At 40.4% G+C, this 24,749-nt stretch overlaps 1 protein-coding gene across 3 annotated transcripts in view; it reads left to right on the top strand.

The window, feature by feature from the left end:
* mad1l1 (mitotic arrest deficient 1 like 1) overlaps positions 1-24,749 on the top strand; it is a 62,909-nt gene that overhangs the window by 6,050 nt on the left and 32,110 nt on the right. For all 3 annotated transcript variants that reach the window (XM_069689643.1, XM_069689642.1, XM_069689641.1), the window contains exons 10-15: positions 3,838-3,924; positions 4,866-5,010; positions 8,947-9,087; positions 9,477-9,533; positions 10,793-10,884; positions 11,122-11,212. In XM_069689643.1, coding sequence (XP_069545744.1) covers positions 3,838-3,924; positions 4,866-5,010; positions 8,947-9,087; positions 9,477-9,533; positions 10,793-10,884; positions 11,122-11,212 — 613 coding nt within the window. The remainder of the gene's footprint in view (positions 1-3,837; positions 3,925-4,865; positions 5,011-8,946; positions 9,088-9,476; positions 9,534-10,792; positions 10,885-11,121; positions 11,213-24,749) is intronic.

Raw genomic sequence — 24,749 nt, 5'->3', positions numbered from 1 at the left:
TAATTTGTTCACCTTTATTGCATAAGGTGCAACAGTGTGGTGTGAAAATGAGTATTGATGAGCTTTTGTGCATTGGTGGGATATTGTGATTGCCTTGCGGGTGATTAGAAAGTCATTATTTAATATGTTTACTGTGCTGAATCTTGTCAGGTGTGCTTATCAAAGTTTTATGGGGAAGTTTACAAATTGTGCAATAAGTTAAACTGAAAGTGGATTTATGCTATCCTCCTGTTGGAGTTAAAAACGATCAGCAGGTTTCAGATGAAAGGAAAATGGATGACACTGCAGAGACAGAATAATATCTCGGGGCAATCAGTAATTCCACGGTGTCAGAATGAAAGTCGACATCACAACAAAGCTGCCTGTTGAGGGTGCTTCCTATTCTGTCACTTAATATAAAATATCTAATAAGTACTGTGGTTTTCTTCCACCAAAGTCTATATTTGTATTGTTGATTAGTTCATTTGGTTGGCCAGTAAGCAGTTTTAGAGAACTGCAAGCTTGCGATACTTTTATAAAATGTTTTGCTTTAGTTTATATAGAGTAACCTTTTCTGTCACCAAACACTTGGGGGTGATTTTATGTTTAGTGGTGTTACGAGAGTATATAGTGGTGTAGTAGTTGAGGAGTTTTTCTCTTATAACCAAGGATTTGATTTCTCACCAGCCGTTTTGCCAGAATAAAACAAGTTTTGGGCAGAAGAGAACGCTCCCAAATAACAATAAATGTGTCTGCCTGCTGAAGTAGACAAGCCTTAAAGCCGCAGCTTGAATTTGCCAGCAGTTGGCTGGTTGCTACCAGTCATTTCCTTTCCTTCTGTTACATGGTTTGATAACATTGTGCCTGCTTATGTGTGCGCCCATGTGGTTGACAATTGAAAATAAAATAAATGAGAAATGGAAAATGAAAATATTTGTATATAATTACTCTCATGAGGGACAGATGATGAAAATATTAGAGAAGACTTTCCGGAAATGTATTTTTCTTTTCAGTGACATTTTTGCCAGCTGAAGACAGAAGTCTTAGCTTGGTGCATGTGTGTCTCAAGTTCTTCCTACTGGAGATTGTGGACAATAGTTTTGACTCAGAATTGTTGTAGTGCATTGTACTAACTCATTCACACAAATTGTCAGAAATATGAGTGTTTATGTGTGATATATATGGGTATCTCGCTGCTGTTCCCCACGGATTCAGACTTTTCTTTTTGTCTCTCCGGTTCCCATTATCCTCTTAGTTAGATGGTCAAGCTAGAATGTGTTGGTGGTCGGTGTCCAACCTCTGCAGTGTGTGAATGTGATCATTTTCTCTGTTTTGTTATTGTTAATACCTTGTTAAAAAATTTGTCCCCCCAGGTTAGACTGTCGTGGCGAAATTGCAGATGCACATGTACCAGTGGACACAAAATGTGTGTAACTCAGGTGCTGATGTTGTTTAAATGCCGTAACTTTGAATAGTTACGAAAAAAGTGATAACTTTCACCTGCGCACATTATGATGGGGCAACAGGAGCAGTCTCAAAACTTTTTGATTGCCCATAATGCAACAAAGCTCCTTGTCCAGGATACAAAACAGGAAGACGGGGAGAAAAATAACATTCAGCTTTGCTTATCATGTCGGCCTGTCGCAATTATTAAGCTGACCGCAAACATTTCGCATAATTCTTAGAATTGTTTTCACTCCTCTGTGTAAAAACAGCTGAATGACGGTAACAGATATTTCCCTTATTATTTTCATATCATTTTCTCCTTTTTGAGGTTTGACTTGGGCTCTTTTAATAACATCATCTCGCTGCATTGTCTTCTGCTGTGGTTTAATGAAAATTAGTTCCACCATGGCCCATTGTTTATTTTGATTACTGGTACGTGTCATTGTCAGTAACAGTGTTTGCATGGTCAAGTTTTTATGTTATATCTGCCCTATGTAGTTTTTGTTTGCAAAGCCTAAAAGGCAAACAGAAATGCAATTTTTTATTTTCAAAAGGGTTATGTTAATTTATGTTTAGGCTTATAATATAATAGTGGTATAAAATAAACAGAAAAAGACAATGAAATTGGTAATTACAATTATTCATCATCAACAACATTTTCACAATTGTGGCAGCCCTATTACCAATTTGCCATTCTCTCTTCCAAATAATTCTGTCACGTAACTGTCTGTACCTGAAATGAATTCACACACTTCAGGATCCTTTATGACCTGGGAATAAGCACGAACATGTTTGATTTGTAAAATTTCCATTTAACACTTAACGGGAAGTAAAACAGAAGTAACCCCGTCAAAAGCCACACAGCAGCGCTTTGCCTATCGTAAACACAACATATTAGCTTTGCCTTCTCCAAACCTTCGTTATTTTATTGGCCTTTAAATATCCACTATCCATTAACTCCTTCTATGAACAGGCTTTGTGTCAGCAGAATTGAATTGAATGTTTTATCCGGTGCTGCTCAGAGTTTGCATTAGGTTAAGTTACACTTTCTAGTTTTGAGTAATTTTGTCTTTTCCCATCAAGAACTTATCTCTCAAGTGTGCTGTCTGAATGTGCGTCAGAGGAGTGGTTATATAAACATATAATGAAAATAATAATTGTATGTCACATAAGGTTTGCTCATAGATAGCTTTAAACTCCCAAGTTTCAAACTGAAAGAAAAAACCCTTCTCTGTCTGAAAGCACAAGAACAGTTGTGAGAGTGGGTTTGTCTTTGAGTTGTTATTGAGTGTTTTTAAAAAATGAGGTCACAACACTTTAACAAGGCTGGAGACTGAATTCAGGCGTTGGAGTCTCTTCCCATTACTCAATTAAGTGAGAGTTTTAGACTCGCAGTGGTGTCACAGTGCCCTGGCAGTGCATTTACTCTTGACAGGGTTGCAGCTCGGACGTGTTTACAACATCTCACCCAATAATATTCAATCAAACTGTTATTTGCAACAACAACAACAACAACAACAGAGAAGACTGGCTAATGGCCTGCCTGCAAAAACCCCCCCCCCCCCCCCCAAAAAAAAAAAAAAAATCCCCAAAACAGCTGAGGACATAAAAGCAGTTTCTTGTGTAAGCTTAGGAAAAGGCTAATCCATGTGAGCTTAGGGCAATGTGGAGTTACCTACTTTGGGTACCACAGTTATCCCATCATATGATTCACAAAGTCATATTTTTCCCCGAGATTATGTTCACACCTAAAGCTCCACCTAGTGAAGTGGTAATAAATCCACGCCAATCAACTTTCTCGTGGCGTATTCTCTTGTTTTCCAGCCTTGAAGTAAACCTTGACTGCGCAGCCTCTCCCTCCCATATGCCTGATTTGTCATATGAGTCAGTAGATTCAGGTCAGGTCTTATGCTGTCACTGCCAGTCTCTATGGAATGTAAAGTTTGGTGACATGTTTGGTTTTTGTTCTGGAAGAAAAGCAACATTTGACTAACCTTTATATCACAAGAGATAAAAGATAATGGATTAAAAAGTGTTTGACAGACTCGTCGTCGCTTACAGCATTTACAGTTTGGAGGTCATTTGATGCATCTTTGTCAGAGTATTTGACCATCTGCAGTGTTATTTTCCTGTTGTGTGTGTTTTGTAACCTGTCAATCTCTCCCACGGAGTGAGTTTGTTTTGTGGTCCGGTGACCTGTATTTATCCCACTCGCCTCCTCTCATCTCTCCCTCTGCTGCTCATGTCATTTTATTTCCCAGCTCCCCACCGGCCCACAAACAAAGAAATATAGAAACGCTGTTGTTTTCCTCTATTCTGTCCTTTTTCTTCCTTCTCACTCATATTGAATTTTGATTGTGTGTGTCTTTGTGTACACGTGTGCATGCTAAGTGCTCTGCGCTGTGTCTGTAGGAAACCAGAGGATCTGTCCAGGGAGGTGATTCAGATCCAGCAGAGAGAAATTGCTCTGAAAGAAGAGAGCTACACACTCAACAGCCGGTAACACACACACACACACACACACACACACACACACACACACACACACACACACACACACACACACACACACACACACACACACACACACACACACACACACACACACACACACACAGTCACTCGCACACAAAATCCCTTTACTCCCCCTTCAGACCTATTTCTCTCATTTGTCTGTCTGCATGCCTCTCTATCTATTAGAGCATATCTCTGAGAAGTTCTTAATTGTCACAAAGTTAATTAAACTGGTCCTGATTCCGATAGCACTCTTGACAGTAACCACTGGTGTGTGTGTGTGTGCGTATGTGTGAGAGATTGGGAGTGCGAGAGAGGGTATTCTCTAATTAAACTTGTCCTGTTTAGACAGAGGTGATGTCTGTAGGGGAGGCTGCACGCATCCTCTGGTAGAGACATGCGGCAGCTCAGTCGAGCTAAGAAAGCTTTCATTAGCTAACAAGCGTTTCTCTTTTGCTCGGCGTATTGGGCTCATTATGAAATATTAGAAACAGCAGAATGGGAGAGCGGTGGGTGTGGGAGGGGATGGTGAAGGGAGCTCGCGGTGTAATTATTGCTCTTCGGTATCATTATTGTCCTATTGATCAGACCTGGTACAAATTTATGCTGCAAATAATTTCTGGACGCTTGTCAAGGAATTATTTAGTGTCAGTCGGGTAAGTTAAGGGAGTGTTATTCTAAATTGACTATAAATTGCTTTTTCAAATTGTCTGAACAGTCCGCACCAATCAACCTGTTTCCCTCTTTTCATGCCCTTTCTCTCTCTCCCCTGTTATTAACACACACACACACACACACACACACACACACACACACACACACACACACACACACACACACACACACACACACACACACACACACACACACACACACACACACACACACAATTGCCTCCCACCTATTCATTTATCCTGGTCTGTCAGTGTGAGGAGTGTGGAGCGTTCCCAGTCGGAGCTCCGTGCAGAGCTGACCCAGCAGCGCAGCAAGACTCTGGAGGAGCAGAAGAAAAGAGAAGCACATGATGGTCTCGTCCGTCGACTACAGAAGCGAGTGCTGTTGTTAACCAAGGTACCTGGTGATCAAACGCACACACATTCATAACACTGAGACTTCAGCAAGTATTCATACTTTCTCCACATTACCTTTCATCCATCACCCCGATGCTAGACTCTTTCTTAAAAACACTCAGGAAACACAGTTGGGATTTTAATCTCAAAGCCGTCACACAACTCCTAATCTCGCCTTTACCCCTGTCTGCTGCTAATTGGCTAGTGTCATGTGACTCGTCTATCTTTGCCGTGCTCTGCAGTTCTTGACTGGACCTCTCTGTGATATTGATTTCTCGGTGTGCGTAATTCCCTCGGTCATCATGCTCAGCCTTTGTACACAAATCACACGCACACACCACGCGTAAGCAGGGATAAAGGCATGCTTTAAATATGACTTGGTCAAATATTGTTTTGTCTGAGAGCGCATTCAACCATTTGAACGTAATGAAGTATTCAGAGGGTTGTGAATAATTGTTGTTTATCCTCCAGTCATGATGTATTTTAAACAGTATCTTTTGCAGGTGTTGTTGAATGCGTTGCTTTGTAGTACTTTGACCCTCTTATTTATTCAGGCACACTTTGCTTTTATGGTTCTAACCATTATAAATATTCATAGTTTTGCCTTAATGCCTGTAGTTAAGTATGTTAATGCCTCTCACCCAACCATATCTCCAACTTAAATTAATTTGATATCACCCAGCTCTACTAAGAAATGAAACAGGAAGAAGAGATGCAATTTCTTACATTTGGGAAGCTGGAACCGGGAAAACGTGTTAATAACAGATGACATGAACTGAATTGTTTAATAGATAATAATTTGATAGTTGTCAATTGGTTTTGTATTGATAAACCATTCAAATCATCATTCAAGTATTTATGTTAGCTAACCGAAAATATACAGAACCTCTTTCACCTGTGGAAAAGAGTGTAGACGTACAGTATACTGGCTCACAGGTGCTCTGCTGCACTTCGACAGGAGTTGTTAAGAAAGACATTTACATTTAATTTCACAAAGTTTGGGTATTCCCACTCTTTCCATTAAAAGGAATCCTTTTGTCTTTGCCACAAGGCTACGTCTCCTTTAAGCCCCCGTTGGCCTGCTCAGATATTTAGTTTCTTATATACCTGTGTGGGACTGACTCACTGACCCATTAGAGACGCCGCCACAGCTTCACACACCAGATAAAACAGTTGACACAAAGCAATTTAAAAAAAGAAAGAAATAGATGATGAAAAAGGTAATGATAGTTTTATCACTCTGTCCTCCTGCTCCCTGTTTGTTTGTGTGTTTTTAAATTGAGAGTTTTTATCAGGGAGGAGCTGACAGATTTTTGATTAAGATTGAATGAACTTCTTTGCACGTTAATAGACTGTAAACAGCCAAAGGGGCTTGCTGCATGCACACTGACCTCTAAATGTATTTGTACCTTTTTGTATTTACTTCTGTTTACTCTGTCTTCCTGCGTGTCTTCTTTTTTGTCTTCTTCTTCTTCTTCATCTCTCCTTCCCAAGATGGATCTCGCAGGATGTTTCAGGTGTAATGTTGCGTGACAAATGGCACCGCTTCTGTGCCAAAACAATGTTGAATTAAGTGTATTTCATGTAGTGTTTGTAAATGAATATGACTCGGTTCTTTTCAAATGGATTAAGTTTGTTTCTGATCTGCCTAAATCACAGGCTGAATTTGATGAGTGGGATGATGGTTGGTTTCAGATTCGAGTCTATGAGCTGACGTGACAGGACAATTGCTGCCTATTGATAGGATTTTACATCCAGGAATTAAAATGTGCTTATATGCCATTCTTAAAAGGCAGCACTCCTTAGCAATCAACATGTATTACATGCTGTTATCTGGCCTGGTATTATTCAAATTAGCCCCAGTAAATGATCGATGATTGAGCTTTCAATGACCCTTGAAACTTAAGGCTGGTCTTCAGCAACCTGGCTGTTTGTGGACTGTTTATTAAAAAGGCTGATTGCCACAAAGTGCCACCTGCTTTGCGTTATAATACCGAGACCCGACCAGCACAGTGACAGGAGGGGAGGAGATGCATCATTTTAACAGTCTTGATTGACAGTGAATTTGCACTGTTTGCCAGTGTTTGAACAGATGAGATTTTTTTTACTTAACATTGTTCCTGGACACCTGTTTAATATGAGTTGAATGCAGTAATCATTACATAATTACACTGCCATAAGTTAAAATGTTCAGTCAGCTAATCTTTTCTCGTGTTTATTACTAGATGGTCGTGTCTTGTGACATAAATACCTAAAAAAAGAGCTGGTGCTATTAAAGTTGCAGTTAAAGCAAGCGGCAACCAACACCTTACCCCACCTGTTGGTTTGTGAACGGCCGTTATGAAGCCTCGAGTTTGGATTTTGTCCGGTGCCATTTTGCCAGTCACGAGTGGTTTGGAGCCGGAAGTGACCATATTTTGACAAGCTGGGGGGGAGCGAGCAGGGGATCTGACTCAATCTGACTGGAAACCCGACCATACTATGTTTCGCCCATCGATAGCTGTAAACTCACTGCACCACAGGTGCCAATCAAACAAGTTGTCAATCAAACAGATGCGCCCCCAAAAACACAGCATCTTGAAGCTTATTTTATAATTAATGACAGGATTATTTTCAGATCGACCGCCAGAAAAATGTATAAGAAGGAGCGACTATAGCTAACAACACCGAAAGAGCTCATGGAAAACAGTTAAATGGGAGTCTATGGAGCCGGAGGCTTTTTGGAGCCGACCTCTACCGGCACTAAGGCACTTCCACATCGGCCTAATACTTCTGACCCGGATTGTTACATCCACTTTTATATACAGTTAATGAGTTAAAGTTGCTTCGTAATATTTGACACGTCAGCTGACAAAATATCCTCGATCAACCCTATGTTGAAAATGTAAATGCTAAACTTGTCACAGTTTTAATAAATCATAGAAAATACAGACTCGGTGTTGAGGTGGCTGAAAAGGACCATTAGTTAAGACAGTCTAATGACGCAGAGGCAGTTTCAGGGGCGGAGTTCTGCTGCTTTGCACTGGTGTGTGAATAAAAAATTAACAGAGCATTTCCACTTTCTCTTGTCCCTCCATCGATCTCAATCATATGCACTCCTTTCTTTTGACAGCTTGTAATTTCTAATATTTTACCACAAATGCCTGACTTCTCGCTCGATGGATTTTTTTTTGTTTGTCTATTGCTCGGAAATGTAGCACACCAGGCCGTGCATGTTACTGCATGCATAAACTGAACATACACTCACAAACCTCAAGTGAACAGATGCAGACTGACAAAGTCATGAGCTATTTGGAGACATCGTGTCACTCTTGTGAAGATGTTGACTTGAAGAGGCTTTTAATTCTCTCCTTAGCTACTTGGTGTGTTGATTTACTGAACGGTACAGTGTTAAAGGCATGTCTCCACTTGTACACAGGACAAGAATTTCATCGAATTTTTAAATGATCTCGTCACATCTTGGATCAGAGAGATGAGGCAGCATCATATAATATGCCCCATTTGCAAAAAACATTTCCCTGTCATGACTGTGCTCTAATTTTTTCAGATTTATTCTTGATCTTTTGTCTACAAAGACATTTGTCTTTGATTGGATTATTTCACGAGGAGAAATGCAGATGAGCACGACTATATCCCAGAGCTACTCTTGTCACAGCTTGAATAAGAAAAAGCGCAGATGCTTCATACTTTGTTCCTCCTTTACACAGGCGTTTGCCGGTCATATTCATACACCGAACAGTCGTGCAGAAATAAGACCTACAAGCCAAAAAGCTTTGATATTTTCTGTTTACTCATGCAAAAACATTACATATCTGATAGCACAAAATTCTGTCACATCATGACTTTCTTCTTTCTTGGCTGCATGGAAATGAGTTCAGTATTCAGCCGGATTTCCATTTCTAAATGTCATGTTAATGTCTATGTATTTGTGTTCCAGGAGCGTGATGGGATGCGTGCCATACTGGAGTCTTATGACAGCGAGCTGGCACCCACTGAGTATTCTCCGCAACTCAGCAAACGACTCCGAGAGGCAGAGGACGTTCTGCAGAAGACACAGAACCACAATGCAGAGATGGAGGTGTGTGTGCAGGGTGCAGGAACATACACAGTTTGTTGTTATCGAAACAAACTTGAATACAAAGTATAGATTCAAACTCTTCTAGCTACTGGCCAGATTAGTATGCATGTTGCTGAGCAACCCTCTGCTCATAGTTGAAGGCAATATAAATACATACTACTCACTTCAGCTGCTCCTTCTCTGCATGCTCATTCCTCTTTCAGAACAGATTGACAGACATACACATTGAAAACTGATGAAACTTGACTTGTGGTACACAGGGATGTTCTGCACACTCATTTTATCGTCTCCAACGCCTGCTCTTTTCTCATACTCTGTTTCTGTCAGTCGTTTTTCATTCCTTCTATCATGTATCTAATATTTTCCTGCCCTTTGTCCTGTCATTTCAGGCCCAGCTGACCAAAGCACAGGAGGAGACAGGGACACTCAAGCTGCAGCTACAAACAGTAAGTGGCAGTTTTCCTGTGACATAATGTACCACTGAGAGTATATAATGATGAATGACGTGACAGCTCCCCAGAGGTGAATCCAAAAAAGTTCCAAAATGAGAGCTGCCATCTTGCGCTGGGGACATCATCTAAAACCAGACTTTGCGGAGAAGTCACCAGGTGGTATTAAAGCCATCGCCTCCTTGTAACTTGTAAATTGTAACTTGAGCCATCAGCACCGATGCTGCCTTAGGGCTTTTTAGTCATGGCTGTTATGCTGGCACATGTATTGTAAGTCAAAGCTGCTCTAATGCCTGTGTGACTAACATGCCAACTAAAATCATTATTTCCTGACAATGATGCTGGTGCTGCAGACCTTTTCAGAGAGACGCTATAATTTAGCAGCTAGACGGTGATTTACAGTACATTTAGGTTGAGCATTACCTCCTTCCTCCTACGTACCAACGCTGTTTGACAGGTAACACAGTCATACATGACTCACTGGGTTATTTTGAAGTTATTCTTTGAATTTAACGTGGCTGCATAGAAATAACAGTTCAGACTATAAATAAAGTAAAATGGGTTTCAATCTTTTAATTTTGGGGTACATATTTCCTTAATTGTAGCTTGTGGGAATTACAGGAACTATTCTGCTTTCAAATATAGAGTAAAACTAGGATAACAGAGATAGTTGGTGGGTGTTCCCTAAACTCTCTTAAACACTCTGTGACTGTCTGTACTCGTTCTAGGATCTCCCTTTTTTGTGGCTCCGTGTTGCCGAGGTGACATCAACATACCCATGGCAATGAGTATTGACGTGTGAAATCCACCTGTCTGCTACAGCAGTAATTACTTATTCGTCTTGGGAGAACTAGGAGTGAAGATGCGCTGGAGACAGACAGACGCTGTCAGCAAGAGAGGAAAATTGGTGTGCAAATGGAAATGAGGGGTAATTGCAGAGACGCAGCGAGCTCTGAGAAAAACTAGCTAACTAAGAGACAGGGACAGGACAGACGGGACAGGACAGACAGACAGACATATTCTAAAAAGTAGTACAAGAGAAAAGGGCTGAGACGCGGTGAGATGGAAAACAAGTCAGTGGAGCAATGTTGTGTAAATGATATATATGTTAGTCTGGATTTCTTTCTGGAAAAGACAGCAGTCCACTGCAATCGGTCCAGAGGATTTATCTGCAGGCAAAAGGTCTCTACCAGGCACACGGCCAGAGGTGGCCTGACGTTAGGGCTCCAGGCTTATTTTCTTCCTGTTTGTCTCAGGTGGAGCTGGAGCTGGAGTCTGTAAAGAAGCAGAAGGCCTCTGCTACTGACAGCAACTCTTTAGTGACCAAAGAAGAAGTCGACATACTCAGGTAGTTAAAACACACACACACACACACACACACACACACACACACACACACACACACACACACACACACACACACACACACACACACACAACCGATGGCTATGCCTACGGTGGATTAACTCGCTCAGACCTCCACCTCTTAAGATTAACCTATTGAGTCAACAACATGCACAGTCATTATTCTGCATGCTAGATATTAATAAACAAGTGAGTAAGTGGATGTGCTTGCACTTTCTAGACAGAAAATTGAAGATTTAGAGACGGAGCGTCAACGTTTGGTGGAGCAGAATGACATTCTGGAAATGAGACTGGAGAGACACAATATACAGGTAGGCACCAAAACCTCACTCCAACTGTTCTCTGTGATGGATTTACTCGTCTGGCACAAAGGAACCAATTTAATAACCCCAAGGGCAGCAGCCCAGCCCGCACGACACTGCAGATTGATTCGCACAAACGTTTCCCATATCTGACAGTTTTTCAAGCACAATTGGACCCAGGTGTGATTCAAGCAGTGTCCAATGGAAAAGTTGTGGAACCTGTGGCTGATTGGAAGTCCCTCCTTTATTGGTTGAAGGGATTACCCTGGACAGAGCAGTGGGTGCGGGGTCAGAATACATTTAGATCTTAAACAGGGTCAGCTGGGAAGGGAACTGGCTAAAATGAATTCAATCTTGCTTGGTAGCCACCGTAATATTCGTGACACACACAAACACGCATGTTTGACTACTTTCATCTTTCAAAGTTACTTAACAAACTCTTTCAGTTATACCTGATCCGTTCTCCTTTTTAAATTGGCTCTCTCTCTCTCTCTCTCTCTCATATATATATATATGTGTGTATATATATGTGTGTGTGTGTGTGTGTGTGTGTGTGTGTGTGTGTGTGTGTGTGTGTGTGTGTGTGTGTGTGTGTGTGTTTCATCACAGTCAGGTCCTCTAACTCCCCTGACTCATACTGTGCCAAACTAAGCCTACCAGGAGACTTTAATGAAATGTGTGTGGGCAAGCGTGTTGGTTCCATTTAGCTGTGGGGTGAATGAAATCCATGTTTTCTCAAGCATGACCACCACCTTTAAGGCAATTGACGTGTGTGTGTGTGCGCGTGCGTGCGTGTGTGTGCGTGTTTGCATAGGTTTCAAGGTTACACAGTCAATGGATCAGCTCAGTTCTTAGGAGCTAATTTTTATGACTCATCCATGGTCTAATGCACACCAAGAGACCTCTACACCAGACGAAGTGAAGAGATGAATGACTGAGTGGAGAAGCAGTTGAAAAGAGAAATGAATGGCTTGAATTGAATGCTTGAATAAACTTGACAATGGGATTTCTGTCATATCAACTGGCACTTCATATTCCTGTGGCCTAATCCATCATTTTTGCCCTGTCTTTATATTTTGATTCCACTGACTGGTGTGATTGCCAGTGTAATTAGATTGCTTTCATTGCCTGAGCAATTTGGCAATATAACAAGGAGCCAACCCATGAAGTGCTTTAAAAGTAGTCGGTGAAATCTTAAAATCAGCTCTAAACTGACTGGTAGCTAGTCAAGAAAGGCCAGAACTGTAGTAATATGATACTGTGTTGGCACAGGCATTCCTGTTTTTGTGTTTTCAATTTGGCACAAAAGAAAATCTGAGGAGAATCACTTAAAAAAGTTTTTACACTTGACAGGTTGAAAAGTTGGTTTCTCGATAAAAGGTAAACGCGTCTGAGTGCTATGGAAACAGATTCTGGAAATAAGTGTGAATAAATGATGAAATCATGAAACTTAAATGTCGCCAGAACCTTCCGCTCCACTGCAGGAACAAACTCTTCCAGGACCACATAGCGGTGATATTAGTTGTTTACGTTTCCTTTCTCCAGTGTGTTCTCTGTCACCAAGCTTCCTATCATCTTGTGTTTTCCTTCATTTAAGGTTAGACTGGTGCTCCTTTACGATCCTGTTGTGCCTTCTTCTTTTGCAGTGGAATATTTCACGTCACTCACTGCACAGCAAGATGAAACGAGCCGAAGATGTATATTCATAAAACAGCAGATGGAAGCACATATATTCTTATTTTCTTTTTAAAATTTTCTAAAAAAATGTGGTTCAATTTGCAATACATTTGGATGTAAACACAACTATTGTGTCTTTGGAGCAGATGAGCGGCAGTGTTTTGAACTGGTTGTAGGCTTGATATTGATTTGTGGCTTACCCCTGAATACACCTTTGAAATCCACCCGTTTGAGTTGTGTGAGCTGCAGTAACTGAGTGGGGACGAGTGGCTTCTTTGTGTGAAGCTTACATACTACACACTTACGCACCAACACTCACTAATTTGAGTGCATAAGTGTGTTCACGTTGTCAAGTATGGCAACATGCAGTGCTCTGTGAGCACCTGGATGATGCCCTCAAAACAGTCCAAAAAATGAGTGTGAAACGCTGGACACTTTTCATCCGCGGTGCTCGCCATCTTGGCTAGATTCAAGAAAACATGTTGATTTCTGGGTAAAATAATTTAAAACCGGCAGGTATGTATGCATTTAAATGTTACGGTTATTCCCAGTAAGTGCAGAACGGCAGTGTAAGGTTTGAGAAGACACTTGTTAGTGAACCACGGGAAATATATCATCTGGAACACAGCCAAAGTCTGCATGTGAGGTGTTTAGGGAACATCTGTTAATTGTAGTGTCTGCCAGTAGTCTGTAGGTGACGCAGTTGGGGGACATCTGTAAACTGTGGCTACAGAAAACAACCTGGATAACACTGTATTATAGACAACTAATGAAAATTGCTGAATGCATTTTAATTTTAAAGATGTTTTGAAGACCTTCCAATTCCTACAAGTGATGAATGAGATCCGTGTCTTTATGAACACACTTTCAGAGAAGCAATATCACTTTAATTCATTGCTGCACTTCAAAGGTCTCTTCACAATCAAAGTAGGTTTGTGACTTCTTTTTGTTTTGATTTTCTTCCTTTAAGTGTACCGTTCTTGGAGCATCTGTTTTCTTTGGCTTCTAAGGCATGGTTGCTTTTTGCTGGTCGTGCTAACTAATGAGCTCTGTCCTTGAGAACTGGAAGAAGCTGAACTGCAAAGCTTTTATCGTTTTTATTTTCAGATCTACTGGATTCTCTATTTATCTCCAGCATTCATTATTGATGATGACAAAAACGTAAACATATGACGCTGTGCGCACCAGTTTTTTTTTTTTTTTTTTTTTTTTTTTTTTTTTTTTTTACCACCATCTACTCTGCTGCTCGGAAGAGTAAATCTAAAGGCCTGGTGATTTGGTTATAGGTTTAACAATTTGGTGATTGTTTGATTCGATTTTTCAGGTTGGGGGTTAGTAAAGATGTTTGCTTCAAGTTTCAATACAGTCGTACTGTTAAAAATAATGTTATTTGCAGGCAGGTTTTCAGAACCTGTCAAGGGCGGCTCTCCTCGATGTGTGCTCTGCTTTATCTTAAGTAGCCCCTCCATGGTTTGCAATCTTTGTTCTTTATTATGAGAAATCATGTTTATTTGGCCATGAATTGAATTTAGTTTATTACAAAAGCAAAGAAAGTCTAATATGAATCCATTCTTTACCGTTTCCATTGTTTGTTCTTCTCCACAGATGTTTTTTTCTTGCACTACAGACTGCAGCAGCAGTAATGGGAGATTTGACACAGCTCTAATTTGTCTTTGTGTTTTTGCTGTTGTACTGCCGTCTAGACTGCGCTAATTGTTGCCATTGCAAGAGGTTGCATCAACGTAGTCTCTGTTGTGCCTGTGCTGACATGGGCAAGCCCACAAGCCAGAGCAGCACTGTGTTCAGACATAATTTTCACTTGGAAGATGTTTTGTTAGATTGAAATCATAGCATGTCTTTAGCGCTGCTAAGTTTTTGTTTTTCACAGTTTTAATGTGGCTCTGAAGTTCCACCCCTGCAGGGATGTCATGTGTACGTTTGCATGTTCTAACCATTCAAAGCTATAATCATGCTTTCAATTCACATCTTGTTTGTTAACTGTCCTGCAATTGAGAAAACAATTTAACAAACAGACGTAGTTTGTGAAATATGACTTAAGTGTTTAGGGCCTGTAAGCAATGCCCTGAGGCTGCTGTGTGGAGATTATTTTCATATTTAGTATTGGGGCTAAAATATAGTTCAGTCTGAGTAATTGTCAACCTAATCAAACAGGTAATTGGTAGTTGAGACTCCTGCCAGCAGGAAATATGAAATCAGCGCCTATTCAGACAAGCCACTGTGACCTTTGTAAATTTTGAAAATATTTTTAGAAGCATGCTTATACACCGAGACATGTTATTACAGTGCTGTTAATAATACATATTGATAGAAAAGCAACATAATAATTCCATCTAAAGAAACTGCAGTACTTCCTCAAACACTCTGTTTGGAAATGTATTTAACATGGCTGGATAGAGTAAAGCTGAAGTCAAACACGGGCAGATTCCAACATTTTATTAAAACTTTAGGATTTTTCTTCACCAGTATGAAGCTTGTGTTTCCAATGCTGGTGTCCTTTTTCCTACTAAAGAGTGTTTGTTCCCTCCATACTTAAAAAGAAGCATTTGTCACTTGACTCAATGTCCTCTCAGTGTTGATGGTAAATGCAGCCTCAGCGTTTGCTGTATTTTCAGAGGAAACTGAGTTTTTCTGTGTTGTCCTGCTTAGTGGAGCCGTGCCAACAGTACTTGCATGTGAGGTAGTGGCTCAGATGGGCTGCACATTAATCATAAAGTTGGCTATTCAATCCCTGTGTCCTCCTGTCCATATGCTGAAGTGTCCTTGGGCAAGACACTGATCCAAAAGTTGTTCCTGATGGCAGAGGGGAGCCCCTTGCATGGCATCACGCCATTGGTGTGTGAATGTGTGTGAATTGGAAACTGTGTGAAGCATTTTGAGACCGGTTAATATCGCGCTATATAACTGCAGACCATTTTGCCAAGTCTCTGCCTTTGTTGCACCCAGTTGACAAATAAGCAATAAGCAGCCAGACGATATTGTGTGAAGAGAACAAAAGACGGGAATAAAGGTGCTTCTTCATCAGGAAGCTTCTAGTGTTGATTATATACTGTAACGTCAGCGGCCATTGTAAACACAAACAACACCACGTGCTGAGAAGACCGCTTGTCCAACATTGTCATGCATCACCACCTTCACCCAATCTATTGGCTCAAAGACTCACCTGCCCTCTCAGCCCCACTGGTTTTAGTGCTATTTTCCAGTTTATTGTCAGAATCCTGAAGTAGGTCTGCAGCTCACCTCCGTCACCACGAGGAGAAAACCTTCATGCACAGTTACACGCACGGCTCTCGGTCGGCATTGGTGACAGCTTCCAACAAAACTACCCGGTAAAATCTATTACAGCGCGATGATTCAGTTTCTGGTGGCATTGGAGGGCAATTTGAGCAGTTGCTGTTTGCTCTCTGCAGCTCAGCTTCTGCATGGTCCACGCCGGCCGCACCCTCTAATGCAGGCGCATGTGTAAATGCATGTAGATGATTCCAGCCACCAACTATGTCACTGTGTACATCAAACGATGGCGCTGGTGCCAGAAGAACAACCGATTTTTGCAGCTGCATCCCAGAGATTTTATTTAGGAATTTATTGCTTCAAATCCCCTCAAAACTGATCGGACGTCCACGTAAAAACAAGCACATTTTCTCTTTAAGGTGTGGAATGTAAGGAGGGATGTGCAGGAGAAAAAAAACCCATCATGACATTGGTGAATAAAACAACAACAGCCTTGTGAGTTTTGGTCAGAAGAGAGAAAACGGCAGTGCCTCTTGGTTTTATCTGTCAAATCGGTGAAATGGTTGAAGACGTCAGAAAACAGTGCCTGATCCCTCTTCTGCCTGCTTAGTGCTGGATGCAGTTTCGGAGAAATGTCAGTACTGACTGCTACGGGGAAACGCATGGAAATGAACAGCCAAGTAGTTTTTGCAGCTTTTTGGGTTTTACCTGGAATACTTTCTTTCTGTAAAGTACTTTCTGTAATTTTAAAATCTTCCATATAACCTTTTAATAATCAGTGGCATCATGACATATTGGGCATTCCAGCTTTTCCTGGGGGAATCTATGGCGCTGCTCCTGTCCACGAGAGGAAAGGATTGATACCAACAAAACAGGAAGAGACCTTAAAGCGCAGACCTTTGCCTTCATGTCACTGTTACTCCTTACTACATCTTGATCTTTGAGGCTCCACCTGGCTTATGTCTACATTTCACCAGGGACCTGGCATTCTTCCTGTTCCCTATTCGAGAGATTATCAGGACATATGTGCTGCTGCTAGCAGTTCATTCTCAAATTGTACCCCATGCAGTCTAAACCACTGGAGTGGAATCTCCACCTAGATTCATCTACGGTTCCTTCATCGCCTTGGATACAAGGGTATAGTAGAAAAGAGAGGTTTCTTTTCAGAAAAACTAAGTCGACCAAATAAAGTAAAAAAAATAAAGACACCAAAATAACTTTACAGATATTAAACATGGGTGGATATAGCAAAGAAAAAAACCTACATGATTTGCTAAAAACGGACTTCTCATGAGGACCAGGAGTGGTACTTACTTAGATGACGAGGGGAGTTGGGGTAAGGATGCTGTCGGATCTAAATCTGCCTTCATCTACAATATTATTTTTTTATAGAGACAGGGCTATAACAACTAAAACAAATATGCTGCTTGATTCCCAAATAACCTAAAAGCACAATTTTTTTTTTGTCAAGACACAGTGTTCCTTAATATTGAATTGTTACCTTTGTCAGGAATTTTCACAATAACGAGCAAAGCAGTTTGAATGAAAACTGTTGGCAGTGCGGTTTGTGCATCATCCAAAGTAACAAGACGCATTTTTTTTTTTTTTGAAAGATGCATTGCTATTGAATTTGCTCACTTTTAATAACGTGTACTTGTCCAGTGGTTTGAGCCCCAACACAGTAAATCTCAGATATTTGTAATAGGGGTGAACTGATCCTTAAAATGCATGTGTGACTCCCTCGGGAGAGAAATGGACCATTTCTTAAAGGAGAGAGGCTAAAACTGCCAATATCAAGAAGATGGCAGCTTCAATCTGTTTTTGATAATGTGACACGGTGTACAAGGTTTGGCTCTCCTGTGTCTCGTCTGTCTCTCCATTCAACCTCACTTTATCAGTTCATGTGCTTCATGGCTGATAGTACCCTCCACTCTTACACTCATGCACACTCACTCACCATTAGTGTGTCACCTCTTCCATCAGTGAGTCATGCGTCCCCTGTGGTCGACGCAGTATTGAGTGTATAAGTGGATGTTTCGGGGCGATTTGCCCTACTGTGTTAAAAACAGATATTGTACCCTGGACTTTGAAAACCCCCCCCCCCAACCTCCATCAACCCCCAACCACCCTTATGTTGTCTCTCTCTCTCTCTCTCTCTCTCTCTCTCTCTCTCTCTCTCTCTCTCTCTCTCTCTCTCTCTCCTTGCCTCTTGCTCTTTTCTTTTTAAACCATACTCTGCACCCCGGTATTAGATGTGTTGTTATTGTTGTTCTATGAATAAGGGATATGTAGCCCGAGGCACTTAGAATGGCACTCCACCTTTCTGCACTGTAAATACTGTGTGGAAAAGTAGGCTGTATATATGCATGTACACACACACACACACACACACACACACACACACACACACACACACACACACACACACACACACACACACACACACACACACACACACACACCAATAAAATAGGGCATCGGAAATACTGTATTATTAAGTTGTTTTCTTATACTTTGAAACTCAGGCAGTTTGGTTTTCTGTTTTTGCAGAAATTAACGAAATTATAATTCATAAGCATGTAATGCCCCATTTTCTCTGCATGTACAGTGAAAGGTAATACCGTCCTGCGTTTTGTAGGTGTTTCCCTTTCATGTTCTCAGTTGACAATATTCATCGGTAGGGATGCGCAAAAACACTGTTCAATAGTCACTCTGAACTAATAAACAATTTTTCGACTATTAATGCCACACACAAACACACACACACACACACACACACAAAAAGAAGGAGAGACTCACTTGCGCCTAAAACTCTCGCTCAACAAATGCTATCCAACTTCTGAAAGCCTCACGTTGGACAGAGCTGATGAGAAGCATATCTGTAGCTTAATCTTTGAGTTGAAGGTTTTTCTTCACGCTGCAGGTCCAACATCAAACTGTCTTTGTGTAGCCATTGATTATTGGACTGTGCATAGTTGTGGGAGGCTGATGATCTGCTAGCTTCAGCTTCAGTGCACTGCACCTCATCTTCATTTATTTTTTTAAACAAATTCCACAGAAGTTTTTGATGCACCGCAGCATGTAATGTAACACAGGTTCACCTGAACAACCTCCAGAACCTGGAAGCAACGTATTCTTCTCCTTATGTTGTTTAATGGCGGCTGGCAGACAGTTTTTTTTGGTGCATTACCGCAACCTTCTGATGGGAGTAGTAGCACATTACAACCAGTCACCAATTAAAAACAGGGGGAATAAGGATATACCAATTGATTTTTATTTTAATTACTTTTAATGATATTAGAAAATCATGACCCATTCCTATTCACTGGATTACTTTTTTTTTTTTTTATTATTATTTTTTTTTTTTATTGTGTGGCCTTTTTTCCATTTTCTCACTTTAGTTCGATGAATGAAGCAAGTTCAACCAATTAAAAAAGTGATTATGCCATTTCTTGGCTTACTCTGAAAGCAAATGTGTTTTTAATGCCAAGGAGAAATAACTTTCCTTTTTGAGAAGTCAATTAAAACTGCACCCTTCAGCTCAGTCCAGGCATCCAGAAAATAAAATATAAATTCCAATTCATTCTAATTTTCTTTTGCTTGACCTCATTTTAAGAAAGTCTGTTTGAAAGAGTTTCGGCTTTTTGACGGCGTGTAGTTGTTGGCTACGTTTTGAGAACTTTACTCTTTTTTTGGTGCTCTAATCTACATATCTGTCTCATACTGTCAGGCTCTTTTTTTCCGTTTTCTCTAACGGTTTATCATAACACACGTACAGATGCTTCTTTGAATACGCCCTCTGTATACAGATGTACAACTCCAAAAGATTTGCGCAGGTAGAAAAAAACTGGGACTTTATTTGGCTGTGACGTGTGTGTGTGTGTGCAGTCCAGTTGAAAATGGTTTGACATAAATACACACATTCGCTGTTTCTCATTTTGGAAACCTCAGACTCTCTGTTCCTTTTAAATTATACAAGGCGTTATTTATAAGTGTGTGTGTGAGGCATTTTACCTCCATCCATGTTGCTTTTTCCTTTCGCTGAAGGCAATGATACCCCACCACGCTTGTTTTAACCATGTTTTTTGTATGCCCTTCACTGTTTCCCTACCTCATATATCCCCTTTCTCCCTCGTCTGCCTTTCGCTCTCAGCAGTTTATTTGGCAACCGTCGCTTGGGGGAATATGGAATCTAATTTAGCCAGTAATCAAGGCCTCAGATTGTTGTGTGTGTGTGTGTGTGTGTGCTCAGGTTGTGTATGTTCCTGTTTGTGTGTGGGTCTCCTTATGTTGGCTACGATAGACTCTTCTCATTTACCCAGACCTTGCAGAGTCAGAAGAAAACAAAGTAAAAGAAGAAGGAAATCACGTTTTCAAGAAACATTCCCAATTTAGCTGTACTATTACCTTCAGATTTTGAGTTTTCTCTTGTTGTTAACATCCGTATGGAGTATTTTCTACTCACTGTATGTTATGTAATATTGTGTTTGGGAGAACAACACTTCATTTTTTTTTTTTTTAAATAATATCTTTTTATTTGGAAATATTGACAGACACAGAATACAGTAAACATGCACTTTGACTAATATCGCCATTGTTTTTCAGCTTTTTGTTAACATGTACAAACAAACAACAAACCTATCCCTCCCACTGGTACACTCACCTAGAAGAACAGAAAAATAAATAAATAAAAAGAGAAAAGAAAAAAAGAAAGGGGTCACCTCATTACGCTGTGCCAGACGTCATTATATAAATGTACATAGACACACACATACACTGTACATCTGTATGAAGACACGCCTGCTTCACTCTACAAAGTAAATACACAGTCAACACATCATACAAGCACAAAATACCCAAAAATCAAATGACAATAGGATTGGCCAATAGGTAGAGACCAGAGTGCCCAAATTATTCCTTATCCAACAGAAAGAGAGTAAAATTAATAAGTGAATCCAAAAACAGTTCTGTTTATTGCGCACCTCATGATTTAGGGTCTAGACCAAGAAATACTGCTAGGGGGTATCAGGCATAGTTTTGAGTTTCCCTAAGTATGTCAGAACCGGATCCCAGGTAGAGAAGAATTTGTTCCTTGACCCCCTAAGTGAGTATTTTATTTTCTCTAATTGTATGAATTGCATCAGGTCACTAAACCACATAGATGCCGTCGGTGGATTTATTGATTTCCAATGCAACAATATTCTTCTACGAGCGAGAGGTGTCATAAACGCCATGATGCTTTTATGTCTTTTTCTTATTGTAGTGTTTTCTATCTGTGACACCAAATATAGCTGATGCTGCATTGGGTTGGAGATCAATATTAAGAGCCTCAGAAAGTGTTTTAAAGATCATAGACCAGTAAGATGCCAGAGCAGGGCATGACCAAAACATGTGAGTTAAGTTGGCAGGAGTATTACGACATCTGCTAACTGTATATTTTAGCTAATCTTGCTTTTGAAAAAATGAGCTCGATGCAGAACTTTGAATTGTATTATGCTAAGTTTGTTCATTCACAGTCATTCACTCTTTGTGAAGCACAGTTCCACATTTCTTCTTCTATGTCACCCCCCAGCGCTTCATTTTAATGGTATTGCTATACACATTTACTAAAACTTCTGCTGGCAGTGTTTTTATTGTTTGGTTATTTTTTTTATTTTTTTTTTTAATGAAATGCTATAAAATTGTCCCAGTGTAGAGCCACCTGTCACTGAGGAGAGCAGCGCAGGAACACGAACAGGCTGAGGTAAAAAAAAAAACAACAGTGAAATACAGTAAATAGTTCAAATCTACTTTCTCATTGATATCATGGAGGATGTTAGTAGTATAGCAAAATACAATTCAACAGCACCATAAACTGCATCCATCAAAGTTACCGTTAAGTTCAGTCAATGCCTTCCAACATTTTAAGCTCGGTTGAGATATAATTTACCGCGGAGCTATTGTGTTAGATGAAAATAGTTTAGTCTTTACATGAAAAAGCAAAGTACATGCCATCGATTATTTTGCATCAAAATAATTCATACAGGTAGCAATGTGAAATTCTGACATTTGCGACCGTTTTCCAAAACAAAAGTTCAAATAGATTTCAGCTCAATCTTCAAAAAAATTAAAAACATGCATTTAAAAGCGCAAAAAATATCCGTTCACAATCTGCATGACTGGTATTAAGTTATTAAGGTAAAACGCTGTAAGAAGAAAACTTCAATACTTTCGTAAACATGGTCCTTTTTCTTTTTAACTGACACAGAGATGCTTTAATAAAGTAGATATGCAAATGCATCCGTGCGTGTGAGATTCAAGTGCAACATCTGAATGAACATTCTCTACAGCGTGTGATTGATTGATGCTTTTATTCGCGGTGCAACATTTGCACTCTGTGTGAAAGTACTCATCACAAAAACAGCAGTTACAATATTCAAAATATCATTAAAAACTGCCACTTAATTGTTTATGATTTGTTCGTCTTGGCATCATGTTTCCAAGGTGTAAAGACACATTTTATAAATACGTTTTAGTAATAAGTACTACTTTTCACATCTGCTCACATATAAATGTGAGCAGAAGCTTTGTGAAGAAGCTTTCTACACAAATAGATCAAAAATACTAAAATGCTTCATGTGCAGGGTATTCTGCCGCTGCTCCGTGCTGAGGGCAAAGTGCAGCACACCGGGAAATGAAGCAGGTGGGCAGTCTGATTCTCATAACTTCACTGTATGCTCCTGAAGCCTTTGTACAGAAGAATTTGCCAGGCTAGATGAAGCAGAGCGTTCATAGGTCACCAAAAAAAATAAATGTCAGTAGAAGGTAGAGAAAGCTGACATCTCTGAGCGGTTCATAGCAGAGCTGCTTCATGAAAGCAAAGCTGCTCTCGCCATTTATTGCAGAAAATAAATCTGAACATTACTTTCAACCGTGAGAGGTTTGATTGGCGCTCTCAGTATTGCTTCATCTTTCTCTGCTGCGGTAAAATGGAACCCGACTGACAAATCTGCACCACCAGCTGTTTATCTGGCTGGATGCAATCAATTAAATATTTGTGTAACGGCAGACGATGGGTATACACATTTATGCTTTTCATTTACTTACTTTCTGGAAAATTGGTTTAAAAAGATGGTCAATTTAGAATATAACCTGAATAGCGTACATGTACTGTATGTATTCTGTATACATTTATATTTCTTAAAATATATTTTACTTAATTTACTATTAAGGCGTGCGTGGGAGATTGTGTGTGTGTGTGTGTGTGTGTGCGTGTGAGAGATTATGTGCGTGTGTGTGTGTGTGTGCGCGCGTGAGAGATTGTGTGTGTGTGTGTGTGTGTGTGTGTGTGTGTGTGTGTGTGTGTGTGTGTGTGTGTGTGTGTGTGTGTGTGTGTGTGTGTGTGTGTGTGTGAGAGATTGTGATCTTGTGTGTGTGAGAAAGAGATTGTGTGTGTGTGTGGGGTGTAACCGCTAATGTTCCCATAACTTGAGGCAAGTTTTTATTTTTCTAACGAGCCCTTAACATGTCGCTGTTGTTTTACGACTTGTCATGTTTGGAGGCTACATTGAGGGCGTTTATTTGCTCAGGCTGAAGTAAATTATGTCTGAATGTTTAGCATTTAGCTCGAAGCTAACGGCTAGCTGTGATGGCTGCGTTGGTGCAGGGACAGACCTCCGAGAACTAGCAGGGGCTGACGTAAGATGGCCTGGCTGACGTGTTCCTGGGTCTCGCTTTGGGCGAAGCCGGGACGTTTAGACATAGCCAAAGCACTTTTATTTGAATTCACGTGTTTAGCTTCTGTGACCAACATCTGCTCTATCAACATTCACAGGCACGTTCACGTGCTAACAGGCTCAGAAAGCTGTCTGGACTCAGACTTGTGGCTAGTTTTAGAGCACTTTTTTTTCCATCCTGCTCGGACCTCTTTGTATCGGCCCCCAGGATGACAGGAAATCGCAAACCCTGTTGAATGATGAGAATCAACAATTTAAAATTTTGTATCATTGATTTGTCCATGCCTTAACGAGTACGTTTCAGACAACCTTTGGAAATATATAAAAAGTACTTTAATTACTATAGTTTTCTTCTAGGGGAGAATGCCCCAGGACCCTCACCCTGTTTCTTATCTAGTCATCTTTTTCACTACTCTAGATTTTGCAGTTCTGTACCAACAAACAACAGTCTCCCCCCCCCCCCCCAATAAAGTAAAGCACAACAGTCACAAAAAAAATTATGCTTTGAAACTTCTACGTGCCTCCGAACCTTTAAATCCAAACTCAGCACTCGAGTAGACAGATATGGATTAAGAAATGCACTGTTAAATGGTCAATGCCAAAATAATGTGTAATATTTTAAGTGTACACATTTTTCTTTTGGAAATGAGAGCATGTGTTTCTTGGAAAACAATTTGGTGCACATATTTCATCCCTAACCTCCTCCCCATTAGTTCCTGAAAATCACAACCAGCATGCTCACTCCGAGTTTTTTTTTTTATAAAACTCTTTCTGTCCTTGTGAATAATGAAGTCTGTTCAAGGTTTTCTGCCAAGAAAACAGTTTTCGCTCGTACATTCACAGAAATATATAAGCACAGTGGAGGGCTTCAGTTCTTGTGCCTTTTCTTTCCTGTAACTGTCTGC

This window comes from Brachyistius frenatus, unplaced genomic scaffold (assembly GCF_029030835.1).
Source record: "Brachyistius frenatus isolate BFR_SWC_R1_liver_20210118 unplaced genomic scaffold, ASM2903083v1 Contig_7, whole genome shotgun sequence".
Lineage (NCBI taxonomy): Eukaryota > Metazoa > Chordata > Actinopteri > Embiotocidae > Brachyistius > Brachyistius frenatus.
This window is presented reverse-complemented; position numbering and strand designations above follow the sequence as displayed.